The sequence below is a fragment of the Psittacula echo genome (assembly GCF_963264785.1).
Source record: "Psittacula echo genome assembly, contig: SCAFFOLD_174, whole genome shotgun sequence".
In the NCBI taxonomy this organism is placed as follows: domain Eukaryota; kingdom Metazoa; phylum Chordata; class Aves; order Psittaciformes; family Psittacidae; genus Psittacula; species Psittacula echo.
In genome coordinates, this window is record NW_027664231.1 from 14,011 (window position 1) to 35,733 (window position 21,723).

Below are 21,723 nucleotides of genomic sequence, written 5' to 3' on the forward strand. Positions count from 1 at the left end.
GGATCAAGGGTCTGGGTGGTGGATCCATTGGTCTGGATGACAGATCCATTGGTCTGGATGGTGTTTTCAGGTGGCTGGGTGGTGGATCTAGGGGTCCAGACGGGCTGTAACCTCTGTTAACCCACTGTGGATGATGGATCCATTGTTCTTGACGATGGATCCAGAGTCCAGACGATGGATCCATTGGTCTGGATGATGGATCTAGGGTCTGGATGATGGATCCATGGGTCTGGATGATGGATCCATGGGTCTGGATGATGGATCCATGGGTCTGGATGATGGATCTAGGGTCTGGATGATGGATCCATGGGTCTGGATGATGGATCTAGGGTCTGGATGATGGATCCATGGGTCTGGATGATGGATCCATGGGTCTGGATGATGGATCTGGGGTCTGGATGATGGATCCATGGGTCTGGATGATGGATCTAGGGTCTGGATGATGGATCCATGGGTCTGGATGATGGATCTGGGGTCTGGATGATGGATCCATGGGTCTGGATGATGGATCCATTGGTCTTGATGATGGATCCATGCGTCTGGATCACGGCTCTGGGTGTCTGTGTGGTGGACCCATGAGTCTGGATGCTTCACCCCCCCCTCTACATCCTAACCCCCCATCTCTCTTTCTCCCCCCCCCCCCAACCCCATCTCCCTCCAGCCCCTCCCCACCTCCTTCCCCAACACCACCACCTCCCCGTCCCCCTCCCCTCCGCCCCGCAGCAGCCTCTCCGACCCCTTCTTCGTGGTGGAGACCATCTGCATCTGCTGGTTCAGCCTGGAGCTGCTGGTGCGCCTGGTGGCCAGCCCCAGCAAGGCGGCTTTCTTCCGCAACGCCATGAACCTCATCGACCTGGTGGCCATCGCTCCCTACTTCGTGGCGCTGGGCACGGAGCTGGCGCGCCGCGGCGGGCTGGGCCAGCCGGCCATGTCCTTGGCCATCCTGCGCGTGATCCGCCTGGTGCGGGTGTTCCGGGTCTTCAAGCTGTCGCGGCACTCGACGGGGCTGCAGATCCTGGGCCAGACGCTGCGCGCCAGCATGCGGGAGCTGGGGCTCCTCATCTTCTTCCTCCTCATCGGCGTCGTCCTCTTCTCCAGCGCCGTTTACTTCGCCGAGGCCGAGGACGCCGCCACCGCCTTCACGTCCATCCCGCAGGCCTTCTGGTGGGCCGTGGTCACCATGACCACGGTGGGCTACGGGGACATGGCGCCGGTGACGGTGGGCGGGAAGCTGGTGGGGTCCCTGTGCGCCATCGCCGGCGTCCTCACCATCTCCCTGCCCGTGCCCGTCATCGTCTCCAACTTCAGCTACTTCTACCGGCGGGAGCTGCGCGCCGAGGACAGCGGCGACTTCCAGGCAGCGCCGCCTTGCCCCCGCCACCCGCCCCCCCCCGACAGCCCCGCCGGAGGCGGGGGGAAAGGGGGCAACGGGGTGGGGGTGGCGGGGGACATGGACGGGGAGGCGCTGGGGGCGGGGGGGGGGACGCAGGGGTGGGGGGCGGGGAGGTTGGTGACGGAGGTGTGAGGGGGGGGGAAGGGGGTGGGGGGAGAGGAAGGGGGATGGGGGCGCACGGGGACGGGCGGTGGTGGGGCACGAGGGTAAATGATGGTGGACAAGGACACACAATGGAGCCCAAGGACACACAATGGTGCCCGAGGACACACAATGGAGCCCAAGGACACACAATGGAGCCCAAGGACACACAATGGAGCCCAAGGACACACAATGGAGCCCGAGGACACACAATGGTGCCCGAGGACACACAATGGAGCCCAAGGACACACAATGGTGCCCAAGGACACACAATGGAGCCCAAGGACACACAATGGAGCCCAAGGACACACAATGGAGCCCGAGGACACACAATGGTGCCCAAGGACACACAATGGAGCCCAAGGACACACAATGGTGCCCAAGGACACACAATGGAGCCCGAGGACACACAATGGAGCCCAAGGACACACAATGGTGCCCAAGGACACACAATGGAGCCCGAGGACACACAATGGTGCCCAAGGACACACAATGGAGCCCAAGGACACACAATGGAGCCCAAGGACACACAATGGAGCCCAAGGACACACAATGGTGCCCAAGGACACACAATGGAGCCCGAGGACACACAATGGAGCCCGAGGACACACAATGGAGCCCGAGGACACACAATGGAGCCCAAGGACACACAATGGAGCCCAAGGACACACAATGGTGCCCAAGGACACACAATGGAGCCCAAGGACACACAATGGAGCCCGAGGACACACAATGGAGCCCAAGGACACACAATGGAGCCCAAGGACACACAATGGAACACAAGGACACACAATGGAGCCCAAGGACACACAATGGAACACAAGGACACACAATGGAGCCCGAGGACACACAATGGAGCCCAAGGACACACAATGGAGCCCAAGGACACACAATGGAGCCCAAGGACACACAATGGAGCCCAAGGACACACAATGGAACACAAGGACACACAATGGAACCCAAGGACACACAATGGAGCCCAAGGACACACAATGGAACACAAGGACACACAATGGAGCCCGAGGACACACAATGGAGCCCAAGGACACACAATGGTGCCCAAGGACACACAATGGAGCCCGAGGACACACAATGGAGCCCAAGGACACACAATGGAGCCCAAGGACACACAATGGAGCCCAAGGACACACAATGGTGCCCAAGGACACACAATGGAGCCCAAGGACACACAATGGAGCCCAAGGACACACAATGGAGCCCGAGGACACACAATGGTGCCCAAGGACACACAATGGAGCCCGAGGACACACAATGGAGCCCGAGGACACACAATGGTGCCCAAGGACACACAATGGTGCCCGAGGACACACAATGGTGCCCAAGGACACACAATGGAGCCCAAGGACACACAATGGAGCCCAAGGACACACAATGGAGCCCAAGGACACACAATGGAGCCCGAGGACACACAATGGTGCCCAAGGACACACAATGGAGCCCGAGGACACACAATGGAGCCCGAGGACACACAATGGTGCCCAAGGACACACAATGGAGCCCAAGGACACACAATGGAGCCCAAGGACACACAATGGAGCCCAAGGACACACAATGGAACACAAGGACACACAATGGAACCCAAGGACACACAATGGAGCCCGAGGACACACAATGGAGCCCAAGGACACACAATGGAGCCCAAGGACACACAATGGAACACAAGGACACACAATGGAGCCCAAGGACACACAATGGTGCCCGAGGACACACAATGGAGCCCAAGGACACACAATGGTGCCCGAGGACACACAATGGTGCCCGAGGACACACAATGGAGCCCAAGGACACACAATGGTGCCCAAGGACACACAATGGAGCCCAAGGACACACAATGGAGCCCAAGGACACACAATGGAGCCCGAGGACACACAATGGAGCACAAGGACACACAATGGTGCCCGAGGACACACAATGGAGCCCAAGGACACACAATGGAGCCCAAGGACACACAATGGAGCCCAAGGACACACAATGGAGCCCAAGGACACACAATGGTGCCCAAGGACACACAATGGAGCTGGGACAGGCCCGGCTGCAGGAGGGAGCCCAAGGACACGGGGGGGGGGGCACTAGGACCCTGTTCCTTGTGTCCGTGTCCCCCCCCCGGCACCTTCTTGTGTTTCCCAGCGCCCCCGGCGGCCTCCGGAACCTGATCCGAGGGGGGGGGGGGCCCGGAGGGGGCAATAAACGTGGTGGCACCGGATGGCGGCTGAAGGGGGGGGTCCTTGTTGGGGGGGGGACACAAGGTCATGGGAGCACCCGGGCAAGGTCATGGGGACACTTGTGAGAGGCCGAGGGGGCATTTCCGGTCTGTTTCCGGTCTGTTTCCGGCTCTCCCGGTTCCCCCCCCCCCCCCCCCCCCCCCCCGGTCCCTCCCGGTTCCCCCTCCCCGGGAGGACTCAGCCAGCCCTGGAGGACCTCGTCCGCTGTCCACCGCCAGAGGGCGGGCTGGCGCCATCCCCAACCGGAAGCGGCGGTGCGGCACGGCCGGAAGTTGCGTCGGTGCTCCCCGGAAGTAGCGCCGCCGGGGGCCCGACCGGGTGCGGGTGGTGAGGAGCGGAACCGGGAGGTGGTGGTGGCGGTGGCTTGTGTCATGTGACCGGAAGCGGAAGCGCCCCGGGCCGGCTCACTTCCGGCGGGCCATGCTGCGGTGCGAGCTGCGCGGCGCGGCCGGGCCGGTGCCGCTGCCCGATGGCGAGGCCGTGGTCGTGGGGCGGGGGCCGCGAACCGGCGTCACCGACCGGAAGTGCTCCCGCGGACAGGGTGCGACCGGAACCCCCCCCCCCTCCCCAGCACCCCCGGTTACATCCGGGTATCACCGTGACCCCCTCTAACGCCTCAGCCCCCCCCCCCGAGGACCCCCGTTTCTTACCCGCTCCCTCCGTTTGCAGTGGAGATCGTGGCCAACTACGCCGAGGGCACGGCCCTGGTGATCCAGGTGGGGTTTGGGGGGTCCTGAAGGGGTTTTTTGGGGGGGGGGGACGGGACATTTTGGGGGTGTCCGAGGCCAACTTTGGGGGCTGCACATTGATATGGGGGGGGGGTTAAGGCCATTTTGGGGGTGCTTTTTATTATGGGGCATTGTTATGGGGGTCCCCCCCCCGTTTTAACACTTCCCACGCTTCCATTCCAGCGTGGAGTGAACCCCACGTCGGTGGGGGGGGCCCCGCTGGGCCGGGGGGGTCGCGCCACCCTGCGCCCCGGCCAGAGCCTCTGCTTGGTCAATGGCCTTTACCCCTTCGAGCTCCACTTCGAGGGCCCCCCCCCCCCGCGCCCCCAAGCGCCCCCCCCCGCCCTCCCCCCCCCCCAAACCTTCCCCTTCCCCCCCCAAGCGTCCCTGCCCGCCCCCCCCGAGCCTTGGAGCCAACACGGAGCCCTCTTGGTCTTCACCCCCCCTGGCATCGTCCCCAGCTCCCGGGTGAGTCCATGGGGGGAGCCCCCCCCCCCCCCGGTTTTGGGCCCGCTGCTGCTTCAAGCGGGGGTCCCCACGCTCTTGGGACCCTGCCCTTCATGGGGGGCACCCCCTAAACCCCCCCTGGCCCCCCCCCCAGATCGCGGGCTTTGACCTGGACGGGACCCTCATCACCACCAAGTCGGGGAAGGTGTTTCCCACTGGCCCCGATGACTGGAGGTGAGGGGGGGGGCTTGGGGGGGGGGGGTTTGGGGTGCAGGGGGGGTCAGTTTTGGGGACCCCCCCCCCCAAGTGTACGTGCATTTATTCACTCCCCCTTCCCATAGGATTCTGTACCCGGAGGTGCCCAAGAAGCTGAAGGAGCTGCAAAGAGAGGGGTATAAGGTAAGAGACCCCGCCGAAAACACAGTGAACCCCCCCAGACCCCCCCAAACCCCATTTTACCCCCCCAAAACCACCCCCAAACCCCATTGAGCCCCCCCAAACCCCCCTCAAATCCCATTGAACCCCCCCAAACCCCCCCCCAAACACCACTGAATCCCCCCCAAAACCCCATTGAACCCCATTGCCCCCCCAAACCCCATTGAACCCCCCCAAAACCCCATTGAACCCCATTGCCCCCCCAAACCCCATTGAACCCCCCCCAAACCCCATTGAACCCCATTGCCCCCCCAAACCCCATTGAACCCCCCCCAAACCCCATTGAACCCCATTGAACCCCCCCAAACCCTATTGAACCCCCCCCAACCCCATTGAACCCCTCCCAAACCCCATTGAACCCCCCCAAACCCCATTGAACCCCTCCCAAACCCCATTGAACCCCCCCAAACCCCATTGAACCCCATTGCCCCCCAAAAACCCCATTGAACCCCTCCCAAACCCCATTGAACCCCCCCCGAACCCCATTGAACCCCATTGCCCCCCCAAACCCCATTGAGCCCCATTGCCCCCCCCTAGCTCGTCGTCTTCACCAACCAATTGGGCATCTCCCGCGGGCGCCTCCAGTGCCCCCAGTTCAAGGCCAAGGTGGAGGCTGTGACCCAGCGCTTGGGGGGGGCCCTGCAGGTCAGTGCGAGCCCCCCCATACCGAGACCTCCCCCCCCCCCCCCCCCGAGGGCTTTGGGGACCCTCCCAAAGCTCTGTGACCCGCCCCCCCCCCCAGGTGCTGGTGGCGACGGGGCCGGGGCTGTACCGGAAACCAGTGCTGGGGATGTGGGACCATCTGTGCCAGGAGGTGCTGCGGGGGCAATGGGGGCAATGGGGGGGGGGGGGGGGTGTTGAGGGGTACTGGGGGCTGGACTGGGGCCCATGGGGCTCAACCGGGGCTCCCTGCTTTGGGCTCTCCCCCAGGCTAACGGCGACGTGAGCGTGTCCGTGCCCGACAGCATCTACGTGGGGGGTGAGTTGAGGTGGGGGGGTCCCATGGGGGGGTCTGGCTCTGTTTTGGGGGTATTTTAGGCTGGTTCGGGGGGTCCATCCCCTCCTTTTCCTGTCGCCCGCCCCCCCCAGACGCCGCTGGACGCCCCCAGAACTGGGCCCCCGGGCGCAAGAAGAAGGATTTTTCCTGCAGCGACCGATTGGTGCGGCCCAAACCCCCCCTCCGAAATAGCCCCAAATGGGCCTGCTCGGTGACCCCTGACCTCCTTTGTCTGCCCTTTAACCCCAGCCCGTGCCCTTTGACCCCAGCCCGTGCCCTTTGACCCCCCCCTGCAGTTCGCCATCAACGCCGGGCTCCGGTTCCACACCCCAGAGGAATTCTTCCTGGGCTGGGCCCCGGCGCCCTTTGACCTGCCGACCTTTGACCCCGTAAGTGACCCCCCCCCCCCCCCCCAATGTGCCAGCCTGCGGGTGACCCCGTGCCCTTTGACCTCGTGCCCTTTGACCCCGCAGCGGCAGCTTGACCCCTCGGCACCGCTCTACGAGCCCCCCGATGAGCCCCTGATCAGCTCCAGCCCCGAGGTGGTGGTGGCCGTGGGGTACCCTGGGGGTGAGTGACCTCTGACCCCCATCTGTGACCTCTGACACCCCCCCCCCCGCAATGACCTTTGACCTTCTCCGCCCTTGACCCCTGACCTCTGACCCAGCCGGGAAATCGACCTTCCTGAAGACCCATTTTGTTCCCGCGGGATACGCCTACATCAACCGGGTGAGTGCGGTCACCTGACACCCCCCCCCCCATGTGACCCATACGTCACCCCACGTGACCCCGTGGCCCCCCCCCCCATAGGACACGCTGGGCTCCTGGCAGTCCTGCGTCGCCGCCTGCGAGGCCGCCCTGGCTCAGGGCCGCGCCGTGGCCATCGACAACACGAACCCCGACCGCGAGTCCAGAGAGAGGTGAGGGGGCCCCATAGAACCTGGGGGGCCCCATAGAACCCTGGGGGACCCCATAGAACCTGGGGGACCCCATAGAACCTGGGGGGCCCCATAGAACCCTGGGGGACCCCATAGAACCTGGGGGACCCCATAGAACCTGGGGGGCCCCATAGAACCCTGGGGGACCCCATAGAACCTGGGGGGCCCCATAGAACCCTGGGGGACCCCATAGAACCTGGGGGACCCCATAGAACCCTGCGGGACCCCATAGAACCTGGGGGGCCCCATAGAACCTGGGGGGCCCCATAGAACCTGGGGGGCCCCATAGAACCCTGGGGGACCCCATAGAACCTGGGGGACCCCATAGAACCCTGGGGGACCCCATAGAACCCTGGGGGACCCCATAGAACCTGGGGGGCCCCATAGAACCCTGGGGGACCCCATAGAACCTGGGGGACCCCATAGAACCCTGGGGGACCCCATAGAACCTGGGTGACCCCATAGAACCCTGGGGGACCCCATAGAACCTGGGGGACCCCATAGAACCCTGCGGGACCCCATAGAACCTGGGGGACCCCATAGAACCTGGGGGGCCCCATAGAACCCTGGGGGACCCCATAGAACCTGGGGGACCCCATAGAACCCTGGGGGACCCCATAGAACCTGGGTGACCCCATAGAACCCTGGGGCCCCATAGAACCTGGGGGACCCCATAGAACCCTGGGTGACCCCATAGAACCCTGGATGACCCCATAGAACCTGGGGGACCCCATAGAACCCTGGGGGACCCCATAGAACCTGGGGGACCCCATAGAACCCTGGGGGACCCCATAGAACCCTGGGGGGCCCCATAGAACCTGGGGGACCCCATAGAACCCTGGGGGGCCCCATAGAACCTGGGGGGCCCCATAGAACCCTGGGTGACCCCATAGAACCCTGGGGGACCCCATAGAACCTGGGGGACCCCATAGAACCCTGGGGGACCCCATAGAACCTGGGGGGCCCCATAGAACCTGGGGGACCCCATAGAACCCTGGGGGACCCCATAGAACCTGGGGGACCCCAAAGAACCCTGGGGGACCCCATAGAACCTGGGGGGCCCCATAGAACCCTGGGGGACCCCATAGAACCCTGGGTGACCCCATAGAACCTGGGTGACCCCAAAGAACCCCTGTGTGACCCTTTCTGACCCCATAGAACCTCTATGTGACCCCATATGACCCCATAGGACCTCTATGTGATGCCGTATGACCCCATAGGACCCCCGTGTGACCCCATAGAACCCATGTGACCCCATAGAACCCGTGTGACCCCGTATGACCCCAAAGAACCCCTATGTGATCCTATATGACCCCATAGAACCCCTATGTGACCCCGTATGACCCCAAAGAACCCCTATGTGACCCCGTATGACCCCATAGAACCCCTGTGTGATCCCGTATGACCCCAAAGAACCCCTATGTGACCCCGTATGACCCCATAGAACCCCTATGTGACCCCGTATGACCCCAAAGAACCCCTATGTGATCCTATATGACCCCATAGAACCCCTATGTGACCCCGTATGACCCCAAAGAACCCCTATGTGACCCCGTATGACCCCATAGAACCCCTATGTGACCCCGTATGACCCCAAAGAACCCCTATGTGACCCCGTATGACCCCATAGAACCCCTGTGTGATCCTGTATGACCTCATAGAACCCCTATGTGACCCCGTATGACCCCATAGGATCTCTATGTGATCCCGTCTGACCCCATAGACCCCCTATGTGATGCTGTATGACCCCATACAACTTCTATACTATCCCATACACCCCATTCTGGGTGACCCCCATGACCTCCTATGATCTCTTATAGCTCTATAGACCTTCTGTACGCCCCCATATAACTTCATAGGCCCCACCTCCCCCCCCCTATAACCCCATAGGCCCCATAGCTGCCCCCATAGAGCCCCACCTATGGCCCCCAGGTACGTGGCCTGTGCCCGCGCCGCCGCCGTGCCCTGCCGCTGCCTCCACTTCACGGCCAGCCTGGAGCAGGCACAGCACAACTGCCGGGTACGGGGAGGGGGTTCTGGGGGGGGGTCTGAACCCCTATTCCCACCATGACCCCCCCATTGTGGGTCTCCCCCCCCCCCCCCCCCAGTTCCGGGATATGACAGAGAGCGGCCACGTCCCCGTCACCGATGTGGTGCTCTATGGCTACAGGTGAGGGGGAGGGGCATTGGGGGGAGGGGCATTGAGGAAAGCGGCATTGGGGGGGCATTGGGGGAAGGGCACTGGGGGGGAGGGGCATTAGGGGGGCATTGGGGGGAGGGGCACTGGGGGGGAGGGGCATTGGGGGGAGGGGCACTAGGGGGGCATTGGGGGGGAGGGGCATTGGGGGGAGAGGCATTGGGGGGGAGGGGCACTGGGGGGAGGGGCATTAGGGGGGCATTGGGGGGGAGGGGCATTGGGGGGAGAGGCATTGGGGGGAGGGGCACTGGGGGGGAGGGGCATTAGGGGGGCATTGGGGGGGAGGGGCATTGGGGGAGGGGCATTGGGGGGGAGGGGCATTGGGGGGGTTTCAGAGCCCTCATTCCCCCCCCCCCCCAAGGAACCGGTTCGTGCCCCCCTCCCTCTCCGAGGGTTTCTCCCGGCTCCTGCTCATCCGCTTTGTGCCGCGCTTCCGGGATCCGCAGCGGCGCCGCCTCTTCCTGCAGTTCAGTGCGGGCTGAGCCCCTCCCCCCCGTTTCCCCCCCCCCTCCCCCTTCCCCTCCCCCGCCCCCTTCCCCTCCCCCCCCCCAGTAAAGATCAAAGGAACCGGCTCCAAACGAAGGTTTCGGTTTTGTACAAACGGGGGGGGGAGGGGTCACGGCGTTTCCATGGTTTCGCTCTCTGCCAAGAGGGGGGAGGGGGGTCAGGAGGGCACCCCTCAACCCCCTCCCCCCATCTGGGTCCCCATTGCACCCCCCTCCGCCCCATTGCACCCCCCCACATCCTGGCCCCATGGAGCCCCTCTCCCCATGTCCCCCCCTCTGCCCCATTGCACCCCCCCCCACCCCCCATCTGGCCCCATGGAGCCCCTCTCCCCATGCTCCCCCCCTGCCCCATTGCACCCCCTCCACCCCCCATCTGGCCCCATGGAGGCCCTCTCCCCATGTCCCCCCTCTGCCCCATTGCACCCCCCCACGTCCTGGCCCCATGGAGCCCCCTCTCCCCATGCCCTCCCCTCCCTCCCCCCAACACCTTCTCCCGCGTGCCCCATGGTTGCCCCCCCCCATCCTCGCCAGCCCCACAGCGCCCCCAGCGCCCCCGCGGCTCACGCAGCTCGTTGAACAGGAAGGCCCTCCTGGTACTCCCCGCATGTACTGCGTGGAGCGGGACTCGTCCAGGAACAGGGAATAAACCGTTGATGTCCTCGACTGCACCTCCCCTCCCCTGCGGGACACAGGCGTGGGAGAGCCCCCAAACCACCCCCAAACACCCCAAAGAGCCCCCAAACACCCCCAAACCAGCCCTGAAACCACCCCAAACACCCCCAAAGAGCCCCCAAACCACCCAAAATACCCCCAAACAGCCCCGAAACCATCCAAGATACCCCCAAACAGCCCCAAAACCACCCCAAATACCCCCGAACCCCCCCCAAACAGCCCCCAAACCACCCCAAATACCCCCAAACCACCCCAAATACCCCCAAACCCACCCCAAATACCCCCAAACAGCCCCCAAACCACCCCAAATACCCCCACAGAGGCCCAAAACCATTCAAGATACCCCCAAACCACCCCAAATACCCCCAAACCACCCCAAATACCCCCAAACCCACCCCATATACCCCCAAACAGCCCCCAAACCACACCAAATACCCCCACAGAGGCCCAAAACCATTCAAGATACCCCCAAACCACCCCAAATACCCCCAAACCACCCCAAATACCCCCAAACCCACCCCAAATACCCCCAAACAGCCCCCAAACCACACCAAATACCCCCACAGAGGCCCAAAACCATTCAAGATACCCCCAAACCACCCCAAATACCCCCAAACCACCCCAAATACCCCCAAACCCACCCCAAATACCCCCAAACAGCCCCCAAACCACACCAAATACCCCCACAGAGGCCCAAAACCATTCAAGATACCCCCAAACCACCCCAAATACCCCCAAACCACCCCAAATACCCCCAAACCCACCCCAAATACCCCCAAACAGCCCCCAAACCACCCCAAATACCCCCACAGAGGCCCAAAACCATTCAAGATACCCCCAAACCACCCCAAATACCCCCAAACCACCCCAAATACCCCCAAACCCACCCCAAATACCCCCAAACAGCCCCCAAACCACCCCAAATACCCCCACAGAGGCCCAAAACCATTCAAGATACCCCCAAACCACCCCAAATACCCCCAAACCACCCCAAATACCCCCAAACCCACCCCATATACCCCCAAACAGCCCCCAAACCACCCCAAATACCCCCACAGAGGCCCAAAACCATTCAAGATACCCCCAAACCACCCCAAATACCCCCAAACCCAGCCCTAGAACCACCCAAAATACCCCCAAACCACCTCAACCAGCTCCAAAGCCGAGCCAAGCCAGCCCCACGTTACACACACACACACACACCCCCCCCCCAACTCTGCCCCACAGCTGCCCCATAAGCGCCCCCCACCTGCCTCTTCCTGGCCACGAGGCTGGCGGCGGTGATGAGCTGCATGGCGTAGCGCAGCGACGTCTCCAGCCCGATGCGCGTCAGCACCGAGTACGCGTCGTCCGTCATCTCCACGTCCTCCTCCTCGCACCTGGGGGGGGGGGGGGGGATGTGGGGCAGCCACAGGGGTTGGGGGGCACCCCCAGCGGCCTCTTCCGTCCCTCTGGGGCAGCTCTAGGGGGGTAACGTAGGGCTGGAGCTATGGGGCACAGGGAGGGATCTATGGGGCAGGTTTGTCGCCCACCTGATCTTGAGGATCTGCTTGGTCTCCTTGTCGCTATAGGGCGCAGTGGAGATGATGAGCAGGCGGTCCAGGAGGTCAATGGGGAGCCCGTGGGGGCTCTGGTAGTTGGTTCCTCTGATCCTTTGAGTGCAGTTCAATGGGGTTCAATGGGGCTCAGTGGGGCTCAATGGGGTTTGGGGGGGATGGCAGTGGGGCACAGGGTACCGGGTGATGCCGCGGTTGGTGGCCATGATGAGCACCGGGGCCATGTCGCTCTCCAGCGCCCGGTTCAAGAAGGAGAAGCACTCGATGTCCAACATGTGAACCTCATCGATGAACAGCACCTGCGTGACGGAGGGGGGGGGGTGAGGTTAGGGGGTGCCCCATTGAACCCCATTGCCCCCCCATGTCCCCACTGCTCACCCCTGGGATCACTTCGGCCTTGCCCTCCTCGCGCCACTCGGCCACTTTGGCGTTGATTTGCTCCCGCACCTCGGCCTTGATCTCGCCTGTGTCGCCTATGGGGGGTAGAGAGGAGCTATAGGGGGATGTGGGGGGGTCCTGGTGCTGGTTATGGGGGTTTACAGGGGGTAGGCGTAGGTTATGGGGGGGTAAAATGGGGTAATGGGGGGATAAAGGGGCTTAGGGGGTGGGAAAGGGGGGGATAAAAGGGGCTATGGGGTGGGAAAGGGGGGATAAAAGGGGCTATGGGGTGGGAAAGGGGGGGGATAAAAGGGGCTATGGGGTGGGAAAGGGGGGGGATAAAAGGGGCTATGGGGTGGGAAAGGGGGGGGATAAAAGGGGCTATGGGGTGGGAAAGGGGGGGGATAAAAGGGGCTATGGGGTGGGAAAGGGGGGGGATAAAAGGGGTTATGGGGTGGGAAAGGGGGGGATAAAAGGGGCTATGGGGTGGGAAAGGGGGGGGATAAAAGGGGCTATGGGGTGGGAAAGGGGGGGATAAAGGGGCTATGGGGGGGTTCTGGCGATGTAAAGGGGGTAATGGGTAAGGGGGGCTTATTAGGGGTGGTTATGGGTTGGGTTATGGGGCAGAGCATATTGGGGGGCCCCCAGCAGCCACTTGTGGGTCTCGCTTGTGGGTCCGTACCGGAGAAGAGGGCGAGGAAGCCCTGGGTACGGCTGTTGATGACATCGATCTCGTGCAGGGACACGGTGTGCACCACCTCCTTCCGCTTCTGCAGCTCCCCATCGGGGCACTGCACGAACTTCGTCTGGGGCCGGGGGGGGGGGGGGACGGGACACCAGCGTCACCCCCAGCCCCACGGCTGCCCCATAGCGGCCCCACGCGCGCCCCCCGGCGCCACCTGCGCGCCCATAGCGTCGTAGTCCCGGGCCCTGGTGAACGAGCGGCCCAGCTTGGAGATCTTCCCCGTGGCCTTGTCGATGGTGATGACGTCCCTGGGGGGGGGGGGGGGCAAAGGGGGTTATGCTGGGGGGGTCCCCCCCTTTTTCAAAGCTTTGACCCAATCTGGGCCTTTTTCAGCCCGTTTTTCACTTCGTTTCCATTGACTTCCTCGCTTTGGGTTTTCCATACACCTTGAGTGCACACAGTACGACAGACATTGGAAGGGACCGCAGAAGCTCACCCAGCCCAAGCCCCCCGCCGCAGCGGGAACACCGGGATGAGGTTACCCAGGAAGGCATCCAGGTGGGTTTTGAATGGCTCCAGAGAAGGAGACTCCACAACCTCCCTGGGCAGCCTGTTCCAGTGTTCTGTCACCCTCACTGAGAAGAAGTTTCTTCTCAAGTTTAAGTGGAACCTCTTGTGTTCCAGTTTGTACCCATTACCCCTTGTCCTATCATTGTTTGCCACTGAGAAGAGCCTGGCTCCGTCCTCGTGACACTCCCCCTTTATATATTTATATACACTAATAAGGTCACCCCTCAGTCTCCTCTTCTCCAAACTATAGAGACCCAGCTCCCTCAGCCTTTCCTCATAAGGGAGATGCTCCACTCCCTTCATCATCTTTGTCGCCCTGCGCTGGACTCTCTCCAGCAGGTCCCTGTCCTTCTTGAACTGAGGGGCCCAGAACTGGACACAATATTCCAGATGCGGTCTCACCAGGGCAGAGTAGAGGGGAAGGAGGACCTCTCTCGACCTACTGACCTCCCCCCTTCTAATACACCCCAGGATGCCATTGGCCTTCTTGGCCACAAGGGCACAGTGTTGGCTCATGGTCATCCTGCCATCCACTAGGACCCCCAGGTCCCTCTCCCCTACACTACTCTCTAACAGGTCGTTCCCCAACCTATACTGGAACCTGGGGTTGTTCCTGCCCAGATGCAGGACTCTACACTTTCCCTTGTTATATTTCATCAAGTTTCTCCCTGCCCAACTCTCCAGCCTGTCCAGGTCTCCCTTTTAAACCTATTCCGCGGCATTTAAACCCATTCTCAGGCTTTTTAAGCTATGGTGGGGCTTTCCCCCCCCCACTTTGAGCCTTTTCACCCCATTTTCACCATTGTGGCAGAGTTTTCACACCCCCCATCCCCATTTCCTGCCTCATTTTGGGGTATCCCCCCTCAATTTGGGGGTGCCCCCCCCCAACTCACCCTGCCTGCACCTTCTCCTTGGTCAAAGACTCGATCATTTTGGTCCCCAGGTCGTAAATGGTCTCCATCTCCGTCGTCTTCAGCGTCAGCTTCCCCACTTTGGTGCCCTGGGCATAGACGGGGGGATCCCGATGGATTTGGGGGTTCCCAAAAGCATTTTTGGGGTGAGAAAGGTGCATTTTGGGGGGCTTTAAAGGCTTGACCCCACTCACCGTGCCAGTGGCAGGGCGGTCGATCTGGATCTCCACCACTTCCCCTTCGATGATCTCAGTCTCCTCCCTACAACCCCCCCCCCAAAAACAACCACATAAGGGGTTGGGAGACCCCCAAAACCAGGTGTGGGGACCCCAAAACTGGGTGTGGGGACCCCAAAACTGGGCGTGAGGACCCCAAAAAGGGGTGTGAGAACCCCAAAAAGGGGTGTGGAGACCCCAAGACTGGGTGTGGGGACCCCAAAACCGGGCGTGAGGACCCCAAAAAGGGGTGTGAGGACCCCAAAACCGGGCGTGAGGACCCCAAAACCGGGCGTGAGGACCCCAAAAAGGGGTGTGAGGACCCCAAAAAGGGGTGTGAGGACCCCAAAACCGGGCGTGAGGACCCCAAAAAGGGGTGTGGGGACCCCAAGACCGGGCGTGAGGACCCCAAAAAGGGGTGTGGGGACCCCAAGACCGGGCGTGAGGACCCCAAAAAGGGGTGTGGGGACCCCAAAAACCGGGCATGAGGACCCCAAAAAGGGGTGTGAGGACCCCAAAACCGGGTGTGGGGACCCCCAATTTGGGTGTCCGCTCCCAAAACCGGGCGTGAGGACCCCAAAACTGGGTGTGAGGACTCCAAAACCGGGTGTGAGGACCCCCAATTTGGGTGTAGGAACCCCAAAACTGGGTGTGGGGACCCCAAAACCGGGTGTGGTGACCCCAAAACCGGGTGTGGGGACCCCAAAACCGGGTGTGGGGACCCCCAATTTGGGTGTAGGGACCCCAAAACCGGCCGTGAGGACCCCAAAAACCGGGTGTGGGGACCCCAAAAAGGGGTGCGGGGACCCCAAAACCGGGTGTGGGGACCCCAAAACCGGGCGTGAGGACCCCAAAAAAGGGTGTGGGGACCCCAAGACCGGGCGTGAGGACCCCAAAAAGGGGTGTGAGGACCCCAAATCGGGTGCGGGGACCCCAAAACCAGGGCTTGGAAGGTGCTAACTTGATGCGGACGCCGATGGAGCGCCGGAACGCCTGCGTGAGGGCCTCGGTGCGGCTCATCTCCAGGGAGAAGATCTCACTGCCGGCAATGGCGGTGAAGGGGGTGTCCGCTCCCAAGGCTTGCGCCATTCCTGAAAGCAGGAATCCGGGCTGTTGGGGCCGTCCATGGATGCAGGAACTGGGGGGGGGGGGGGGGCGGGGTGGGTGGGTGTTCAATGGGCCGGACCCATGGCAATGGCGGTCTTGCCGGTGCCGGGCTGCCCGGCGATGAGCACGGCTCTGCCGGCGATCTTCCCTTCCTTGATCATCTCCAGGATGACTCCGGCGGCGCGGCGGGCGGCCAATTGTCCAACCATGCCTTGGGATACCTGGAAAACCGGGAATACCGGTGGGTATTGAACCCCGAAATCCCCCCCCCCGTTTTTAGCACCCCAATGGTACCTGCCGCGGCTCCAAGGCGTCGTCCAGGCCCAGGCCGCGGATGTGGGAATGGGCACCTAAAGAGAGGGAATTTGGGCTGGGAACGGGACGGGGAGAGCCCCAAAACGGGCAGAAATAAACCTAAAATAGGGGTGAGCCCCCAAAACGAAAGGGAGGGGGGGGGAGCACATAAAGGGGAACACCCCCCCCCCCCATTTGATGCAATGGGACCAACCGATGCGCTCGATCCGCGTCACGTCCCGAACCTCCGGCACCTTCGGGGTCTGGAAAGGGGGAAACGGGGGTCAAAGGGGGAAAACGGGGGTCAAAGGGGGGGACCCCAAACCTCAGCCCCCCCCCCCCAAACCCCTTCTAATCCCTTATGGGGCCCCCCCAAAAGGCCCTGGACCCCCCCCGCCCCCTTAACCGTTGTTGCCATGGCGCCGCCTCGGCCCGCGCTGCCCTCGCGCTCGCCGGAAGTGACGCCGGGCAGGAAACGAGGAGGGCGGGGGAAGGGGCGGGGCTTCTGGGGGAGGGCCGCTCTGGCGGCGCGGCTCGATGGTGCGCGGTCCTCCAAGGCGCGGGGAGCCCCATAGAAACGGGTTGGGCCCCCCAAGAGCTGCCCCATCGATACTCCACGGCCCCATAGATACCGCATAGCCCCATAGGCTGCCCCATAGATACTCCGCAACCCGCATAGGCTGCCCCATAACCAGCCCCAGCGCTGCCCTATAGCCCCGGTCTGCCTAATAGATGCCTCTCAGCCCCATAGACTCCCCCATAGCTGCCCTATGGCCCAGCCCGTGCCCTATAGCCAGCCCCATGGCTCCAGAGCTGCCTCACAGGGACCCCACAACCTGCCCCATAGGTACCCCATCGATGCCCAACAGCCTCCCCTTACCCCATGGCCCACCCCAGCGCTGCCCCAGAGCCAGCCCCATCGCGCACGCTATACCCACTCCCATACCCCCAGCCTACCCCACAGGTGCCCCTTAACAACCCCATAACCTGCCCCATAACCACCCCATAGCCCCCCCCCACCTCTCCTCCCCCCGGGGGGGGGCCCCCCAATCCCCTCCCCCACAGTGGGCGGAGCCAATTCACTCCCTCCCCCCCCCCCATGGTGGGCCCCTCCCGTTGCCCCTTTAAGCCTCCCCTCGCCCCTTTAAGCCTCCCCCCTTCCCCTCCCGGGCCCCCCCTCCCGCCGGCACCCCCCGGCCTCGCCTCGTCCAATCAGCGCCCGCAGGAGGCGGAGCCTCGGCGGAGGGGGCGGGGCCTGAGGGGCGGCGGGGGGCGGGAGGGGTCAGTGCGCGATCGGCTGCGGGAGCGCGGGGAGGTGAGCGGGGGGGGGGGGGGGGGAGCGAGGGGAACCCCCCCCGGGACCCCCCAATAACAGGGGACCCCCCCCCATAGGAGGGGGAGACCCCGGGTGCCCTTCTATGGGGGGGGGCTATGACCTAGGGGGCACCCGTGAGTGCTGGGGGGGGGGGGAAAGGGGGTTTGGGGGGGTCCAATGGGAGGGGAGGGGGGTCTAAATGCTGCCTATGGGGTGGGGGATAAGAGAGGGGGGTGTTTGTGGGGTCAATGGGGGAGTTATTGGCGTCCGCGGGGGGGTCTGTAGGGGGTGTTGGGGGGGTTACTGGGGTCTATAGGGGGTGTTGGGGGGTTACTGGGGTCTAAGGGGGTGTTGGGGGGTTACTGGGGTCTGTAGGGGGTGTTGGGGGGGTTACTGGGGTCTATAGGAGGTGTTGGGGGGGTTATTGGGGTCTATAGGGGGTGTTGGGGGGGTTACTGGGGTCTATAGGGGGTGTTGGGGGTTACTGTTACTGGGGTCTGTAGGGGGTGTTGGGGGGGTTACTGGGGTCTATAGGGGGTGTTGGGGGGGTTACTGGGGTCTATAGGGGGTGTTGGGGGGGTTACTGGGGTCTATAGGGGTGTTGGGGGGGTTATTGGGGTCTATAGGGGGTGTTGGGGGGGTTACTGGGGTCTATAGGGGGTGTTGGGGGGGTTACTGGGGTCTATAGGGGGTGTTGGGGGGTTACTGGGGTCTATAGGGGGTGTTGGGGGGGTTACTGGGGTCTATAGGGGGTGTTGGGGGGGTTACTGGGGTCTATAGGAGGTGTTGGGGGGGTTATTGGGGTCTATAGGGGGTGTTGGGGGGGTTATTGGGGTCTATAGGAGGTGTTGGGGGGGTTACTGGGGTCTATAGGAGGTGTTGGGGGGGTTATTGGGGTCTATAGGGGGTGTTGGGGGGGTTACTGGGCTCTGTAGGAGGTGTTGGGGGGGTTATTGGGGTCTATAGGAGGTGTTGGGGGGGTTATTGGGGTCTATAGGGGGTGTTGGGGGGATTACTGGGGTCTATAGGAGGTGTTGGGGGGATTTTTGGTGTCCGGGGGGGATCTACACATAGGGGTGCCCCATGCAAGGCTGTACCACGAGTGGGGGTGTCTCCATGTGCAGGGGGAGCACCCATGGGTGACACCCCCTCTCCCCCCGTTTTTGGGGTGCCATCCCCCCCCCCCCCCCCCCAGGCGCGATGCCGCTGTCCCGCAGCGTCTCGGTGAGCTCCCTGCCGGGGCTGGAGGAGTGGGGGGGCCCCGGGGCCCCCGAGAACGTCGTCCTCTTTGAGGTGGCCTGGGAGGTGGCCAACAAGGGTGAGCACCCATGGGAGACCCCCCCCCTCTGGGCCCCCCTATCCTCATCCAGACCCCCCCCCATTGGACCCCAAAACCCACCCTGATGCCCTTAAACCCTTTCCCAGCACCCATGGGACACCCCAAGACCATTCAAGCCCCCTTCAAAGCACCCATAGAACCCTTTGGGCCCCCCCCTAAGAGCCTCCAAGCCTCCCATAGGATCCCCCAGGACCCCTAACCACCCCCATAGGACCCTATGGGAGCCCCCCCAGAGACTCTGGGATAGATGGGGCATTGTGGGATGTGCCCCCCCCCTCCAGGGCAATGTGGGTTGGTCCAGACCCGGTGCATCATGGGATACTCTGAAGCCTACTGACCTGGGGGGATGCAGCCTGGCCCCGGTGCATTGTGGGATCATGGCAGCCCCCATTGAATTGTAACCTAATGGCCAACCCCGGAGCATTATGGGATCATGGCGGCTTCCAGTGCACTGTGTGCGCATGGCTTTCCCCAGTGCATTATGGGATCATGGTGGCCGCCAGTTCCCTGTAGGTGCATTACGTTCCCCTATTGCATTGTGGGATCACGGCGGCTCCAGTGTACCATAGGCCAATGGGCCCCCCAAGTTGCATTCTGGGATCATGGCTGCCCCCAGTGTACTGCAGTCTCATGGTCCTTCCTGTTGCATTGTGGGATCATGGCGGGCCCCATTGTAGGCTAATGGCAGCCCCATTGCATTGTGGGATCATGGTGCCCCCCAGTGTACTCCAGCCTAATGGCAGCCCCATTGCATTCTGGGATCATGGTGCCCCCCAGTGTACTCCAGCCTTATGGCCACCCCAATGCATTGTGGGATCATGGCGCCCCCCAGTGTAACTCCCTTCTATTGGCTGCCCCGTTGCATTCTGGGATCATGGCGCCCCCCAGTGTACTCCAGCCTTATGGCCACCCCAATGCATTGTGGGATCATGGCGCCCCCCAGTGTACTCCCTTCTATTGGCTGCCCCGTTGTATTCTGGGATCATGGCGCCCCCCAGTGTACTCCAGCCTTATGGCCACCCCATTGCATTCTGGGATCATGGTGCCCCCCAGTGTACTCCTTCCTAACAACCACCCCGTTGTATTCTGGGATCATGGCGGCCCCCAGTGTACTCCAGCCTAATGGCCACCCCAATGCATTCTGGGATCATGGCGCCCCCCAGTGTACTCCTTCCTAACAGCCACCCTGTTGCATTCTGGGATCATGGCGCCCCCCAGTGTACTCCTTCGTAACAGCTGCCCCGTTGCATTCTGGGATCATGGCGGCCCCCAGTGTACTCCTTCCTAACAGCCACCCTGTTGCATTCTGGGATCATGGCACCCCCCAGTGTACTCCTTCGTAACAGCTGCCCCGTTGCATTCTGGGATCATGGCGGCCCCCAGTGTACTCCTTCGTAACAGCCACCCCGTTGCATTCTGGGCTCATGGCGCCCCCCAGTGTATTCCAGTCTAATGGCCGCCCCATTGCATTCTGGGATCATGGCGCCCCCCAGTGTACTCCAGCCTAATGGCCGCCCCGTTGCATTCTGGGATCATGGCGGCCCCCAGCGCAGCGCCGTCTCATCGCGGCCCCCCCCCCCGTAGCCTCCCTTAGGCCCTAACTCCAACCCCCGTTTCCCCCCCCCGGCTCGCAGTGGGCGGCATCTACACGGTGCTGCAGACCAAGGCGCGGGTGACGGCGGACGAGTGGGGCGAGAGCTACGTCCTCGTGGGGCCCTACGTCGAGAGCAGCGTCCGCACGCAGGTGGAGCTCCTGGAGCCGCCGCAGCCCGCCCTGCGCCGCACCCTGGCCGCCATGAACGCGCAGGGCTGCAAGGTGGGCGCCAGCGGGGGCCCCATGGCCCCATAGGGCGTGGGGCAGCCATAGGGAGGGGGCTCTAAGGGCACCACCAGCACCCATGGGTTCCCCCCCCCCCCAAGCACCCATGGGTCCCCCCCCCCCCAAGCACCCATGGGTCCCCCCCCCCAAGCACCCATGGGTTCCCCCCCCCCCAAGCACCCATGGGTTCCCCCCCCCCCCCAAGCACCCATGGGGTCCCCCCCCCCCAAGCACCCATGGGTTCCCCCCCCACCAAGCACCCATGGGTTCCCCCCCCACCAAGCACCCATGGGTTCCCCCCCCCCCCAAGCACCCAGGGTTCCCCCCCAAGCACCCATGGGTTCCCCCCCCACCAAGCACCCATGGGTTCCCCCCCCCACCAAGCCACCCATGGGTTCCCCCCCCCCCCAAACACCCATGGTTCCCCCCCCCCCCAAACACCCATGGGTTCCCCCCCCCCCCAAACACCCATGGGTTCCCCCCCCCCCAAGCACCCATGGGTTTCCCCCACCAAGCACCCATGGGTTCCCCCCCCCCCAAGCACCCATGGGTTCCCCCCCCCCCCAAGCACCCATGGGTTCCCCCCCCCCCAAGCACCCATGGGTTCCCCCCCCCCCAAGCACCCATGGGTTCCCCCCCCCGAAGCACCCATGGGTTCCTCCCCCCCCAAGCACCCATGGGTTTCCCCCCCCCCCAAAGCGCACCCATGGGTTCCCCCCCCACCAAGCACCCATGGGTTCCCCCCCCCCCAAGCACCCATGGGTTCCCCCCCCCCCAAGCACCCATGGGTTCCCCCCCCCCAAGCACCCATGGGTTCCCCCCCCCCCAAGCACCCAT

General features: G+C 63.3%; 3 protein-coding genes and 1 pseudogene across 13 annotated transcripts; 3 read left to right on the plus strand and 1 right to left on the minus strand.

Moving 5' to 3' along the window:
• Window positions 1-223: 223 nt before the first annotated feature.
• Window positions 224-1,525, plus strand: KCNA7 (potassium voltage-gated channel subfamily A member 7; the record flags this gene model as incomplete). Its single annotated transcript, XM_080639852.1, has 2 exons — window positions 224-310; window positions 662-1,525. 2 exons carry the CDS (start codon window positions 224-226, stop codon window positions 1,523-1,525), a joined length of 951 nt encoding a protein of 316 aa, XP_080495978.1.
• A 2,500-nt stretch (window positions 1,526-4,025) lies between these two features.
• On the plus strand, window positions 4,026-10,091 carry PNKP (polynucleotide kinase 3'-phosphatase). 10 transcript variants are annotated; one of them, XM_080639854.1, is made up of 16 exons: window positions 4,033-4,318; window positions 4,447-4,493; window positions 4,689-4,973; window positions 5,107-5,186; window positions 5,294-5,351; window positions 5,925-6,032; window positions 6,130-6,201; window positions 6,318-6,366; window positions 6,477-6,547; window positions 6,654-6,773; window positions 6,858-6,954; window positions 7,052-7,113; window positions 7,195-7,304; window positions 9,213-9,342; window positions 9,431-9,492; window positions 9,881-10,091. In XM_080639854.1, the coding sequence occupies exons 1-16, from the start codon at window positions 4,198-4,200 to the stop codon at window positions 9,999-10,001; spliced, it is 1,593 nt and encodes a 530-aa protein (XP_080495980.1). In that variant the 5' UTR covers window positions 4,033-4,197; the 3' UTR covers window positions 10,002-10,091. The 10 variants fall into 10 exon arrangements, with proteins under 10 accessions (XP_080495987.1, XP_080495985.1, XP_080495989.1 ...); XM_080639857.1 differs by having other exon boundaries at window positions 4,037-4,318; window positions 9,255-9,342; XM_080639856.1 differs by having other exon boundaries at window positions 4,037-4,318; window positions 6,681-6,773.
• RUVBL2 (RuvB like AAA ATPase 2) lies at window positions 10,092-17,020 on the minus strand (the record flags this gene model as incomplete). The annotated part of the gene is made up of 15 exons (XM_080639853.1): window positions 10,092-10,161; window positions 10,590-10,704; window positions 11,947-12,076; window positions 12,230-12,349; window positions 12,434-12,552; window positions 12,632-12,726; window positions 13,314-13,437; window positions 13,531-13,624; window positions 14,780-14,886; window positions 14,992-15,058; window positions 15,974-16,103; window positions 16,199-16,340; window positions 16,414-16,469; window positions 16,628-16,676; window positions 16,820-17,020. The coding sequence occupies 15 exons, from the start codon at window positions 17,018-17,020 to the stop codon at window positions 10,136-10,138; spliced, it is 1,575 nt and encodes a 524-aa protein (XP_080495979.1). The 3' UTR covers window positions 10,092-10,135.
• Window positions 17,021-17,575: 555 nt separating this feature from the next.
• Window positions 17,576-20,916, plus strand: LOC308232627 (glycogen [starch] synthase, muscle pseudogene; annotated as a pseudogene). The gene is made up of 3 exons (XR_013958963.1): window positions 17,576-17,728; window positions 18,924-19,046; window positions 20,702-20,916. The product of XR_013958963.1 is annotated as a glycogen [starch] synthase, muscle pseudogene (transcript).
• Window positions 20,917-21,723: the final 807 nt, after the last annotated feature.